This window comes from Lathamus discolor, chromosome 6 (genome assembly GCF_037157495.1).
Source record: "Lathamus discolor isolate bLatDis1 chromosome 6, bLatDis1.hap1, whole genome shotgun sequence".
Taxonomy (NCBI): domain Eukaryota; kingdom Metazoa; phylum Chordata; class Aves; order Psittaciformes; family Psittacidae; genus Lathamus; species Lathamus discolor.
Window position 1 is genome coordinate 74,390,722 of NC_088889.1, and position 13,385 is coordinate 74,404,106.

A 13,385-nucleotide genomic window follows, 5' to 3' on the forward strand; every position below is an offset into this window, starting at 1 on the left:
TATGCGATGGGGAGAAGATGCATCAGCAGGATGAGGACGCGGACCTACATGTCCCCACAGTCACTGGAGGGCACCTTTAACTGCGTTGGTCACCCATTGGGCAGGGTGTGAGTGAGTGTGAGTGTGAGTGTGTGTGTATGTGCCTAGTCTCCTCCCACAGGCTCCCTCCCGGCTTCCAGTGCGAAATCCGACCTGCCTTATAAATAATGGAGGCAGGAGCCAGGCGCCGGGTTCAGGCAGCTCCATCAGCCTCCCCAGGGGCAGGGGAAAGGGCTAAATGTGGCAGCTAAGCGGTCCCCTGCAGTCTGGGGAGCAGTGATGAAGCTGGGCTCTGGCCTGCTGGGTGGATGCTGAGCTAGGGGGGTGGGAAATGGGGGGGCAGCAAGGGGGCATCCCCCAGCTGCAGGTCCTGCTGCCAGCTATGGCCTGGTCAGCTGAAGCCCCCCCGTTCCCTGGGTGCCCGCAGCACCCCGGGGTGCTGGGGCTGCAACGACCGTCCCCGCTGTGCCCTGGGCGCTGTCAAGCAGAGCCAGAGCTGGCTGCTGGGGCGAGGGGTCTGCACCAGGATCTCCGGCTGCCAGTGCCCTGCTGGGGAGAGAGCCAGAGCAAGCATCCGTCTGTCCATCCAGCCTGCCAGCCACCCCCCCTCCAGCCCTCCAGCCACCCCTCCACCCGGACCTCCATCCCTCCTTCCACCCCTCATCCCTCCATTCATCCCTCCATCGCTCCTCCATCCTTCCATCCCTCCATTGCTCCATCCACCCTTCCAGCAGACCTTCTTCCCTTCATCCCTTCACCTCCTCCATCCTTTCATCCCTCCATTGCTCCTCCATCCCTTATTCCTTATCCCTTACCCCTCTCCCATCTATCCGTTCTTCTCCCCATCCTCCCATCCCTCCATCTCCCATCCCTCCATCCCAGCCTCCATCCATCCCTCCCTCCCTCCCTCCATCCCCCCCATCATCCCACCCCTGCATTCCCCCCCACCCTCTCCCCCTGCCTGCACACCCCGCTGCCAACCCAGCCCTACCCGCTCCCCCCCGCATCTCTCACCGGTGGCCTCGCCGCTCACCTCGCCGCTCCTGGTGCCGGTGCGATCCCACCTCGATCCATTACCGCTCCCGACGACCGTGTCTCTTTAACAGCCTCAGCTGCTGACACGCGTGTGCGTGTGTGAACCGCGCGTGTGCGTGTGCAGCTCCGGCTCCCCGGGCTGGCGGGCAGGAGGGACCCCCCTTCTCCATCCTCCCCGGATCCGGCCCCATCCCACTCCCACCCCCCTCCCCGCTTATTTTTCCTGTTGTTCAGCGGGGCTGGGGCGGGGGCCGGGCAGGATCCGGCCCCTTTTCCAGCGGGGATTTGGAGGGGGAGAATTTTTCCCGGTTTTCTTCCCGGTGTTTTTTTTCCTGCTACCGAGAGAGGACGGGCACAAGGCATGGCATGAGCTGCGGGAGACGGCGCTGGAGGTAAGAGCCGCCCGGGAAAGCCCTTCACAACACAAAGCCGGTGCCGGTGCTGCTGAAACCGGCACCGACACCGACAGCGGCACCGCATCCATCCCCCGCCGCCGCATCCCGCATCATGGAGCTTCGTTATATAACGGCGGCGGAGCCGGCCCGGCCCAGGGGCTCCCGGTCCGGTAGCGCCCCCCCCTTCCCCCCCCCCCCCCATCTCCCGCCGGGTAACAGTAGCTCAACCGAGGATGGTGGTCGGTGTGACCCCCCCCTCAGTGATGCTGCATCACCACCCACCCCCCCCCAGCGCCCTGGTTTGGGGACCGGGGGAATGCTGGGGGGTGGGGGGTTAATGTGATGCCCCCCCCCCGGTATGGCCGAGCATCACCGAGTGGGCAGCAGCAGGGGCGGCAGGGTGGGTACTGCGGGATGTTTTGGGGTGGGAGTGGGGGGGACATGGTTGTGGGGACAGTGTCACCCGGGTGTGGAGTTGCTGCTTCCCCCCCCCCCCAACTCCAAACTGCCCCTTGTCCTCCTTGGTGGTACCACTGGCACCCCCAAAGCTGCCCCCCAACACCTTGGTGGGACTTTTCTTGTGTGCAGGGTGACACACGCCTGGGGGGGAACAGGGGCAGCCACCCCCATCCCCAGGCCCATGGGATACAGGAAGGGAAGGTCCTGGCTGGGATAGGGCCAAGGGGGCTGAGCCCCACAGCAGGGTCCCCCAGAGCCCAGTGTGGGGCTGGGGACACCTCAGCAACCAGGATGGGGGCGAGGGATCAGGGCAGGTTGTTTGGGCAAGGGAGGGGATGGGGACGAATGAAGGGGTCTGTGATTGAGGCCAGGTGGGTTTGGGGGCCAGGCAGGCTGAGCCCCATGGAAGAGTTGGGCCAGGCATAGATGGGGGAAACTGAGGCACGGCGTTGTGGCAGCAACCAGGGAGAGTTTCCCATCGTCTGCATGGGTGCCATGGAGAACTGGTCCGGGGCACCTCTGGCTCTTGGGCTGGCACCAGTGCTGGTGGGACATGGCAGTGCCCAGGCGGTAGAGCATGGTAGTCCCTGCAGCAGGAATGCTCCGGGAAGAAGTCCTGCTCCATAACCACACTGCCTGGGGTGCAGGGGCTATTGGGTCCCCTCCCTGGTACCCAAAGGGTCTTAGCACACAGCAGGATGGGAGCAGCAGGCACAGAGCGAGAGCTGTGCCGTGCTGGCATCTCCCCTCCTCTGAAAGCTGGTTGCTGATTTCACTCTGGCTACCAGGAAGAGGGAGGGAGGTGGCTTTGGAGTGGGGAGGACTCGTTTGAGCATCCATTTTTAATGAGCTAGATATCTATTTTTCCCCGAGCTGGCTTCCCCCACATCGATCCTTCGCCATCCACTGGGCCTGCTCCCCTCCCTGTGCCAGCAGCTCCCCGTGCAGTGGGGAGCAGCAGGATGAGCATCCCCAGATCCTGCTCCTGGGGATGGAGGGACTCTCTCTTGGGCCATGTGGCACATACGGGGTGGCAGATGGAGGGAAAAGAACCCCTTGTCCCCTCTGGTGGGGTCACCTCCATGTTGACCATCTCATGGGGATGTGGCCATGCTCCAGCCAGGAGAAGGGCTGGAGTTGGATCACTTTGAGTTGGGGGGCTGGATCCTGCCTTCGTGCTTTGCAGATTTGAGCAGTGCCTGGCTCAGACTCTGGCAGCTCCATGGCAAAACCATGGCACCATTCCCATACCCCAGTTTCCCAAGCCATCTCCAAGCCATGCCCTGTTGCTCCCCACTGCTGCCTGTTCAGATGGAGCAGCGCCCAGAGAAGGGAAAAGGGGATTCTGGATGTGAGTGGGTGTCAGTGGTGTGGGAGGGAGAAGGATGGAGTGCGCGGGTGTGCAGGGCTCCCTCAGCAGCATCCCACCGTCAGCCAGCCTCTGCCTACCCACCACGAGGACCACATCCACACTTGTTCTGGGCACTCCGCAGCCAGCAGTGCTGAGGGCTCAGGACATCAGAAGCCCTTTCTCCAGGCTTTCTGCCTGTTGGAAGTGTGACCTGTGCTCAGCTCCTGGTTGGGGGAGCAGGATCAGGCTCTTGCTTTTGCTTCCAGGGTGCAGTTTTTCGGAGCCTGTGTTGGCATTTAGCACTCACAGCTGCCTGCAGCAAGGAGCTCTGGATGCCCCAGCGTCCCATGAGCCTAGTGGTGTTAGCTCCATGCTGGAAAAGTGCTTGCCCACCTTGCCTCAACCCCGGCTCCTGGCCAGCCTCCTGAGCCCCAGGGCAGAGGGCACTGCTGCTTGCATGGCTGTTGCCTTCTCAGGGGGGGGATCAAGGGGGCTGAAGAAGAAACTCGAGTCCCAGCAGTGCCCGAGGGGACATCTGTGTCCTGGGGAGAGGGGGCTCAGTGGCAGCCATGGGCCATGGTCTCCGTTCTCCTTGTGGGATCTTGCATTTTTGTTCACCCCTTTCCTGGGCCCAAGAGGGACAAAGAGAAGGGCTGTAACACACTCGGTGCTGTCGGTTAAGCTCTGGCTGGGTTTGTAGTGAGGGGAAGCCAGGCTGGGCAGGAGCTGGCACAAGAGGAGCTGTTCCCTCTTCCCCTGTCCTTAGTTGGTGGGGAACCAGGCAAAGCTTGGCTGAAGGACAAGCATCCTCCCATGGTGCTGAGAGCTGGGACCTCCAGAGGAGGCTGAGGTCCAGCTCTGCCCTGATCTGGGCATCCTGTGCTTTGCTTGGGCAGGGGGTTCCTCCTGAGGGGATGTGGGGCTGCCTGGGATAGGGAGGGAGGTCAGGGCTTGATGTCTTGGGAGATTTGGGTCTTAGCAGAAAAGACAAATCCTGCTGCAGGAAGGGCTTGTGGCAGCCGGAGCAAGGAAGTTTTGCCTGGCCGGGCTGGGGGGGCTGGTGCTCTGCCTCCTCCTTACAGCTTCCCATGCTGAGGGCTTGGGTTCCGGAGCTGCGTCTCCTGATGCTCCTGGACATGAGCTGTTCTCTCAGCCAAGCAGAATGTGGTGGGTCTGGAGCAGAGCTTGGCTTCAGCCCCTCAGCCAGCATTTCCCCAGCTCCCTGGGCACAGGGCTGGCCCCACAGAACCTGGCTCCAGGTCTTGCTGTTAAGAAAGCTGTGGGACCTGGGGCAGAGCAGTGCTGGGGACACCTGGTCGTGACAGCTCCACTGCCTGGCCATGAGCTGCCTGAGACTCCGCAATGGATTCACCAGCCAGCCAACCACTGACAGCAGCATCCAACAGGAATGGGACTCAAACCGGTTGTTTTCCCAGCCTCTTTGTCCACTGCAAGGTGGGATGCCCTCTTTGGTATTATTGGGAGCCAACAAGGGAGCAGGAAAGCTGATCTCAGCCCTCCAGACTCCCAAGGAGTTCTCAGGGTAATCTTGGGAAGGAGTTTCCTGGCTCCCATCACACAAATGGCAGGTCTCCAGGGCCACACGGAGCAGCAAGGTCTTTCCCCACCACGAATTCCTGGCTTGTGCGGTGGGGGAATAGGCGGCATTGAGTTTGGAGCTGTGCTCTTAGCCTCTCTCCCAGCTGACTTGTGTGAGTGCTGAGCCCTGGATTGCAGACCCATGTCTGCACACACAAGTACAGCTTCTCTCTCCCCAAACACAGCCACTGCCCCTCCAACGCCAGGGGAGCCAGTGGCTCCTCAGGGCCTTCTGTAGTTCCTTCACATTCCTGGAGTGATCCAAGCCCTCTGAGGTGACCTGGCCTTGGAGGCCAGTGGCCATACATGCACAACTCACAGCACGGCAGTGGTCTGACTTGGTGGATAAGAGCAGGAGGCAGCTCCCACCCCACTAAGTGCTGCTGGGGAAGGCAATCTTTGTAGTGAGATGTCTTTATTACTACCATGCACTTTGGCCTGCAGGTTCAGCCCTCCAAAGCAAGACCCTGCCTGGCATTGCTGCTGGTTGGGATGTTGCGTAGAGCTGAGGGAGTCCTGGAAAGCTGTTCCCCACAAGAGTGCTGGACAAAAGCCTTGCCACAGCACCACATCTCGGGTGTGTTTTCTCTGCCTGTAGATCAACTTGATTTGCTGCATTAGTAAAAATAGATGGGCTAATGAATTCAGCTGATGCAACCCTCTGTGTGTGTGTGCGTGCATGCTCTTCTCTCTGTTTGTGCGCGGATGTGTGCATGTATGTGTGCAGCTGAACACCAAGGCTCACATCAGGTGCATCCGCCAGCTCCTGAGGCTCTGACGACGTGACTGTGTGCTTGTGTGTGTGTGTTTGTGTGTGTGTTTGTGTGCAGGAAGCCATGAGTGATGGCTGCTTGCTGCCGAGCAGCTCTGTCACCGAAGCAGTGGCTCTACAGAAAGAATCCTGCAGCAGGTTTGGATTCTGGCAGGACAATAACAAGGCTTCGCAGCAAGAGAGAGGACTGCTGGGGCCATAGCAAGGATCCCACAGGGACCTGAAGGGCAATGGTGGGTCCTCACAGGGACCTGGTGGGGAATGGCGGATCCTCGCAGGGGGCCGCTGGGGCGGAGGGGTCCGGCACGGACACGTTTGCTGGGTGCCCTCGTAGGGTGCCGCGGCCCCGAGGCACAGTACAGCTGTCCACGGTACTGAAAGCGGCCGCTGTCCGCGGTGCTGAACTCGGCCCGGCCGCTGTCTGTGGTGCTGAACGGCTCTACCCGGCCAGCAGGGCAGACCCGTTCACGTTCTCTGACCAACCGGTCTCATCTGCCACAGCCCAGGGTCTCCCAGCGAACACCCGCACAAGGGTGGCACGAACAGGGTAACTGATTATCCTGCCTCTCTCTTGAGGCCCTCGTTCCTCTTCAACGCTACACGGAGATGGTAAACTCACCAACAGCTTGGACAAGCGCTGTCTTCCTGGCAGCTTTCATCCTATTCTTCCCAGCATCTTCATTGTCTGTGTAATGTTTGTAGTGACAGGCTCTTCGACCCTCTTCTTTCTTCTCTCTTCCTGCGTCAAATCCGCCCCCCACCACTGCACCATTGCTCATTGTGGATGACAAAACCCTTATGAATGGAGTGACTTCTGTGGCAATGACGTTTTCTGTGAAATGTGCACCCTGGAGTGAATTTGGAAGACTGAAAGACTTTGCCCTTTGCTTTTGTCAGGGTTCCTCCCACCGTGGATTCGGAGCTAGCACTCCACCGCTGGCAAGTGCTTTCCCCATGAGCTGTGGCCCGTGAGAGCTGCAGGGAGCATGCTGGGGGGAACGTCCAAAGCTGGGCCCTTCCTGTGGGATCCCAGAGTAAAGATGGTTGTACCAAGTGCTGATCTATCCTGATGATGTGGTTGGCCCAGTCATGCGAGCTACAAACAGTGAGTTATGGGGTGAGGAAGAAAGGTCAAATCTCTGCTCTCCTGCAGCTTTGGGGTGACCAAAAAGCATACGGAAGTGCTCATGGAAATGCCAGAACATCAGATGGGCTCTGTACTGACATCTCCAAGGCAGACAGTTTTGTATTTCCCTCTCCCTCTGCTGTTTCAGTGGGTTGGAGGGAGGTCCTGGGGCAGGGCAGAATGTGTGCTGCCCAGCATAGAGCAGCTGTGGTCTCCATGGGATGTGGTACTTTCACTTTGTACATTGTACATTTTCACTTTGTACATGTGGTACTTTCACTTTGTACATTGAACCTGGGGCTGCAGACAAGGGCTTTCCTGCAGCAGTAGCAGGCAGATCCCAGCGCTTCCCCATGGTGCCAGGGACAGAGGAGAGAGTGGAAAACCACTCTCCACCTTCTCTCAGACCACCTTCTCCAAGCTGGGGTCCTCCCCCCCAGCACAGTCCTTCTACTTTTGGGATAGCCCAGAACCTTGCCTGCCTATTTCTCTAGCCATGTAGAGCCTTGCCTAGGCTCCCACCACTGCTGGTTGGAGCCTGCCTGTGCCCAGCAGCCCTGAATCCCTGTCCGTCTTTCAATTTGAAGTGACTTCCCAGCTCACTCACAGTTGAGGGTTTCTGTGAGCCAGACAGGCAGCCCCAGTGCCTGGGGCAGGGGGACCTGGCTCAGCTTTCCAAGGCAGGACTGGGAAAGCTGCTGCACCCACTCAGCCCCCCCTCCCCAGCCCGGCCTCAGGGACCAGCTGAGGTCTGAGCTGGTTGGAACCGTTACCAACGCCTCCCACTGGCTGCATTTCAGACCGGCGACTTGTCAGCATCTGTCTCCTCCCATGAGTGTCCCCCGGGGCTCCCGAGGCCCCGGGCTGCCCCTGTGCCACCACCTGCCCTCTCCCCTGGGGACAACCAGCGTGCTGAACGGCTCTGGCTGTGGGCTCCATGCTGGAGTGACAGCCTTCCCGTGCCGCCTGGTAATTATCTGTTTGCATTTATGCTGTGTGGCTGTGTTAGACACCCTGGTGCATGTTCTGTTTGCTTCCCTAATTGCTGCCAAGCACCGAGCTGCTGGTTTTAAGTTTCTTCCTTCTTTCCCCTCCTCTTCTCCTGCTTTCAAGAGAATTTAACACATGCCCAAGCGTCACAGGCCCAGCTCTCCTGTGGGTCAGAGTGAGCAGAGGCAGCAGAGGCTGCATCTGAGTGAGGAGTGGCGCCAGACTGTCTGCATAGGGCCGGGCTCATCCCCAGAGGCCACCAGGCCGGGCTGTCTGCCACACACACTAACGGAGAGGCTTCAGCAGCTCCCACCAGCCCTGTCCCACAGCCCTGTCCTCGTATCCCCAGGAGATGCCATGTCCCACACATCCCATGGGGTTTTCTGGCTGTGCCAGCAATTTCGCAGTGCCTTTTGGGTGCCTGATCCCCACTCCCCTGCTGACCCAGGAGGGCTGTGAGGGTGAAAGTGATGGGCTGGGGGCAGCAGGGATCTAGGCTGCACCCCACTTAGGAGCCACCTCCCCCACCCCCTGACTGAATGGAGCATTCAGAGAGTCCATGGACCTGGGCTGTGAGCATCACCGGCTGGGACACTCCTCCCTCAGTGCCCCTCCATCAGGGCCTGGCCATCTCCATCCCAAATCAAGTCAAGTGGTTAAAATTATACTCCCACTTTTAGCTTGGTCTGGGGGAAGCTGGCAATGGAGGGAGTCCTCAGGTCACATTAGACACGTCTGGATGATGTGCCAGCCATCCCTTGGGACTTGGGAACCATGTTCCTGTCTCCTGGTCCCTGGGCTGGAAGCCACTTTTGCTGGGGTCCAGCTCTTCCCGAGGCACCAGCTGGGGCAGGAGGGGGGGCCAAGCCCCCATCAATTATTCCCCTCTGTATTTATAGAAGGCAATGTGCTGAATAATGGATGGTGGGTGCAGGGGGTGCTGGAAGCCGGGCACTGCCACTGCAATATTTATTGGCCTGGTTTGCTGGAGCTGCCTGACTGCCGCGGGGCTCAGCAGGGCTATGGCAGGCATGGGCTCACTGCCCAGTGCCTGGCTGGCACAGTGAGCATGGGCAGCTCTGCCACCACCACTGCCTGCTCTGCCCTCCATAGAGATGCTGCGAGGGCTGGAGCAGCTCTGCTCTGGAGCCAGGCTGAGAGAGCTGGGCTGGGTCAGCCTGGAGAAGAGAAGGCTCCTTAAGGGGAGACCTTAGAGCAGCTCCAGTGCCTAAAGGGGCTACAAGAAACCTGGAGAGGGGCTTTGGGCAAGGGCCTGGAGGGACAGGCCAAGGGGGAATGGCTTTAACCTGATAGAGGGGAGATTGAGATGAGCTCTTAGGCAGAAGCTCTTCCCTGTGAGGGTGCTGAGGCGCTGGCACAGGGTGCCCAGAGAAGCTGTGGCTGCCCCATCCCTGGCAGTGTTCAAGGCCGGGTTGGACAGGGCTTGGAGCAACCTGGTGTAGTGGTAGGTGTCCCTGCCTGTGTCAGGGGGTTAGAACTGGCTGAGCTTTAAGGTCCATTCAATCCAAACTATTCCATGAATCTATGATCCTGCTCCATCTGCCACTGATTGCTGGATCCCAGGCTCTGAGAGGGATGGGGATGTCTGGGGATAAATCCCCATCCATCCCTATTATGGGGGACACCAGGGCCGCGCAGCTTCCTGGAGGATCCCACTTGGGGCCCAGCAGCCCTGCACTGGCTGGTCCCCTCTGCGACCCTGCACAGGGACCTCCAGGGTCTCCCTCCCTGTTGGTCCATGATGTCCCCCAGCCCTGCCCACTCTTCCTGCCTGCTCTCCCTGCCAGACCAGCAGCCTCTCAGCCCTCATCCCTGTGTTGCAGAGAGACCTGTGGAAGATGTCGAACCCGAGAAACGGCGACACCAAGCCCCCATGTTTGCCCCGCAATGGACTGGTGAAGATCCCCACGCAACCCAACGGCCTCGGCTCTGCCAGCATCACCAAAGGCACCCCCGCTGTCAAAAACCGCCTGTGCCAGCCTTCCTCCGTGCCTGCCATTCTCAGCCCGGCCTTAGCACACCGCAGCGACCTGCCCATCCCCAGCCTGGCCTCCCCGCTCTCCTTGGCCACTCTGGCCGGCGTCTCCTCCCCTCCCGGCGCTTCCTTGGTGGGACTGAACACGAGCGAAGGCTCGGAGCAGCCCTCTCCGGAGCGGCTGCCCGGCTCGCCCTCAGAGAGGCAGCTGGCGGTGGACGAGAAGATCCTCAACCGCTTGTTCTGGTACTTTTCGGCGTGCGAGAAGTGCGTGCTGGCTCAGGTGTGCAAGGCATGGCGGCGGGTGCTCTACCAGCCCAAGTTCTGGGTGGGCTTGACGCCCGTCCTGCACACCAAAGAGCTCTACAATGTCCTGCCTGGTGGGGAGAAGGAGTTTGTCAGCCTTCAGGGCTTCGCCGTCCGCGGCTTCGAAGGCTTCTGCCTCGTGGGTGTCTCTGACCTGGACATTTGTGAGTTCATTGACAACTACCCCCTCTCCAAGAAGGGGGTCAAGTCCATGAGCCTTAAGAGGTCGACCATCACGGATGCAGGGTTGGAGGTAGGTGACCTCAGTGTGGTGACCAGGAGGGCTCAGCTCTGGCAACGGTGGGTCCTTCCAGTGGCCCTGAGGACACATGCGTGGGCAGAGCTTTCACCAGCCACAGGCATGGAGCAGGAAGGTGTCAAGGCCACCCCATCCACAGCAGCATTGCAGGCAGGCAGCGCTGGGAGTCCCTGCATGTGATCAGGGCAGTGGGGTGGGCTGCAGCCTGTGCTGTGGTCTCAGGCACGGGGTGAGGATGCATTCAGGGAGGGCTCATCCCTGCTGCCCACTGATGCTTCCTGCACATGCTGCTGGGAAAGCAAAGCCAGATGAGGTGGCCGTGGCACTGAGATGTGGCAGTGGGCGATAAACTGGATGCTGGGGACAGGGACATCCCTGCTGGCTGGTTGTGGGGAGGTATTGTGGACAGGGGGCTGTGGGTCAGGTGGAGATGGGGCAACTCATCGTCCTGCACAGAGCCAAGCAACATCCCCACAGAGGTCCCCTGCCCTGCACCATGGCCTAACGCAGTGCCAGCTGCTCCGTGGCCACATCCTACCCAAGCACGGCCCATGCTGGGAGTGGGATTAATCCCGCCCCTGTCTACAGCACCATGTACAGAGCAGGGGCCTTGGCCAGGGATCCCTGCCTGTCCTCTCCCATTCCCCACCAATGCTGGCATAGAATCAGAATAGTTTGGGTTGGAAGGGACCTTCAAAGGTCATTTAGTCCAACCCCCCATGTCCTAGAGCAGGACACTGCTCCAGCACGAGGGCAGTCCCGCTGCAAAGGCTGGACCCAGTCAAGGCTGGTGGCAGTGGAAAGGCTCAAAGGGAGCCAGTGCTGCACAGGGTGACAGCAGTGCCCAGCGTGCCCTGATGCTCTGCCCCTTGCAGGTGATGCTGGAGCAGATGCAAGGTGTGGTGCGGCTGGAGCTGTCGGGCTGCAACGACTTCACGGAGGCCGGGCTGTGGTCCAGCCTCAACGCCCGCATCACGGCGCTGAGCGTCAGCGACTGCATCAATGTGGCCGACGACGCCATCGCCGCCATTTCGCAGCTCCTGCCCAACCTCACCGAGCTCAACCTGCAAGCCTACCACGTCACGGACACGGCGCTCGCCTACTTCACCGCCAAGCAAGGCTACACCACCCACACCCTGCGCCTCAACTCCTGCTGGGAGATCACCAACCACGGCGTGGTCAACATGGTCCACAGCCTGCCCAACCTGAGCGTCCTCAGCCTCTCGGGCTGCTCCAAGGTGACCGACGACGGCGTGGAACTGGTGGCTGAGAACCTGCGGAAGCTGCGCAGCCTCGACCTCTCTTGGTGCCCTCGTATCACTGACATGGCCCTGGAGTACATTGCCTGCGACCTGCACAAGCTGGAGGAGCTGGTGCTCGACAGGTATGGTGCTGTGCTGACCTGTGCTGTGCCGTGCCAACCTTTGTCATGCTGTGCCCTGTCAAGCCGTGCCATGCCATGCCATGCCAAGCCAAGCCATGCTGTGCCATGTCAAGCCATGCCATGCCATGCCATGCTGCATCCCGTTGAGCCATGCCAAGCCATGCCGTGCCATGCTGGAAGCAATGGGTGCAACGTGAGGCCATGGTCTGGGGACACCTATGGGTGCCCTGCTCCCGACCAGCCCTGTCACCCTGTGTCCCATCAGGTGCGTGCGGATCACCGACACCGGCCTCAGCTACCTGTCCACCATGTCGTCCCTGCGGAGCCTCTACTTGCGCTGGTGCTGCCAGGTAGGTGGGGGACACGGCTGTGCCCGTCCTGGCTGGCATGGCAGGGAGGGCAGGGCAGCCGGCACCGGCCTGGGGACAGGCCGTGAGTTCAGGGTGGGCGCCCTGCACCAGCTGGGGCCCTCATGACTTGGTGCTGGGAAGTGGGGCTCTCCTGTGAGCTCAGCAGGACTCAGCCCCAGCACCCAGCTCCTTACCCCCTGCCCCAGCATCCCACACCCTGCTCAGGATCCCTGCCCCAGCACCCAGCATCCTGCCTCAGCATTGCTGAGCCCCCATGGTGGTCACCTCCCATTTGTCCCCACCATTTGTCCCCCCCATTCGCACTCTGTTTTCTTTTTCAGGTGCAGGATTTTGGCCTGAAGCATCTTCTGAGCATGGGCAGCCTGCGCCTCCTCTCTCTGGCTGGTGAGATCCTTTCCCTTGCTCCCCTAGGAATGGGGTGGCTAGGACCCCATTGGGCTAGGGAGACATTGGATGTGGGGACAGCCTTGGGACAGCCAGCGTCCCCCCAGGCATCCTCCCTGGGGATGGGTCCACAACCGGGCTCTTGGGGTGCCAGTTTATTTGGGTGCTGGTGTTTCGGGGGTGACAGTGCATGTTGTCCCCTTGCAGGCTGCCCCTTGCTGACCACCACGGGGCTGTCAGGGCTGGTGCAGCTGCAGGAGCTGGAGGAGCTGGAGCTGACCAACTGCCCCGGCGCCACCCCGGAGCTCTTCAAGTACTTCTCCCAGCACCTCCCGTGCTGCATGGTGATCGAGTAGTGCTGGCCCCGGCCGCCCCGCTCCCGCTGCCGCCCCATCTGACATCACCCACCCCCTTTTCTTTCCGTCTGTTTGGGGATGCAAAAGACACCGTTGAATACAACCGACCCCGGACATCCCCCACATTGACACCCGGAGGGACGCGTGGCTCTGGGGGGACATATGGACAGTGTCACCCCTTGCCAGAGCCCCCCCCCCCGGGCACCCTGTAAATTCCCCCCACACTGCCAACATCGCCCGTCCTCCACCCAGTGTCCTGCCAATCCCTTCTGGACAGACGAATGGACATCATGGAAACCCAAAGTGGGAAGGCAACAGTGGTGTGACCCCCTCTGGCCGCATTCTGCTCCCCCTCTGCCCCAGCGCCAAATGGGTGCATGGCCTTGCTGCCAAGGATGCTCTTGGGGACCAAAGGATGCTCCCAGGGATGGGAGAGAGGACGATGCTTGTTTTTGGCACCCATGAGTAGCGGTGGAGGCTGAATGGGTCCCCTTGTGTTCCTGGAGCGGGTCACTGAGCCACCCTCCCCTCGTGCTGCGTGTCCCCCCCGAGCCCCCAGTCCT

The 13,385-nt window shown here is 60.7% G+C and overlaps 1 protein-coding gene across 1 annotated transcript; it reads left to right on the plus strand.

Moving 5' to 3' along the window:
- The first annotated feature begins 9,625 nt into the window (after window positions 1-9,625).
- On the plus strand, window positions 9,626-12,866 carry FBXL16 (F-box and leucine rich repeat protein 16). The gene is made up of 5 exons (XM_065686239.1): window positions 9,626-10,321; window positions 11,203-11,711; window positions 11,977-12,061; window positions 12,403-12,466; window positions 12,674-12,866. Exons 1-5 carry the CDS (start codon window positions 9,626-9,628, stop codon window positions 12,820-12,822), a joined length of 1,503 nt encoding a protein of 500 aa, XP_065542311.1. The 3' UTR covers window positions 12,823-12,866.
- The last annotated feature ends 519 nt before the right edge of the window (window positions 12,867-13,385 follow it).

What these genes read in the sequence shown, in the direction of transcription:
- FBXL16 (XM_065686239.1), top strand. Translation starts at nt 9,626, where the DNA reads ATGTCGAACCCGAGAAACGGCGACACCAAGCCCCCATGTTTGCCCCGC. An exon ending in TCACGGATGCAGGGTTGGAG is followed by an intron (nt 10,322 to 11,202) that starts GTAGGTGACCTC and finishes TGCCCCTTGCAG; the next exon opens with GTGATGCTGGAGCAGATGCA. An exon ending in GCGCCTCCTCTCTCTGGCTG is followed by an intron (nt 12,467 to 12,673) that starts GTGAGATCCTTT and finishes GTCCCCTTGCAG; the next exon opens with GCTGCCCCTTGCTGACCACC.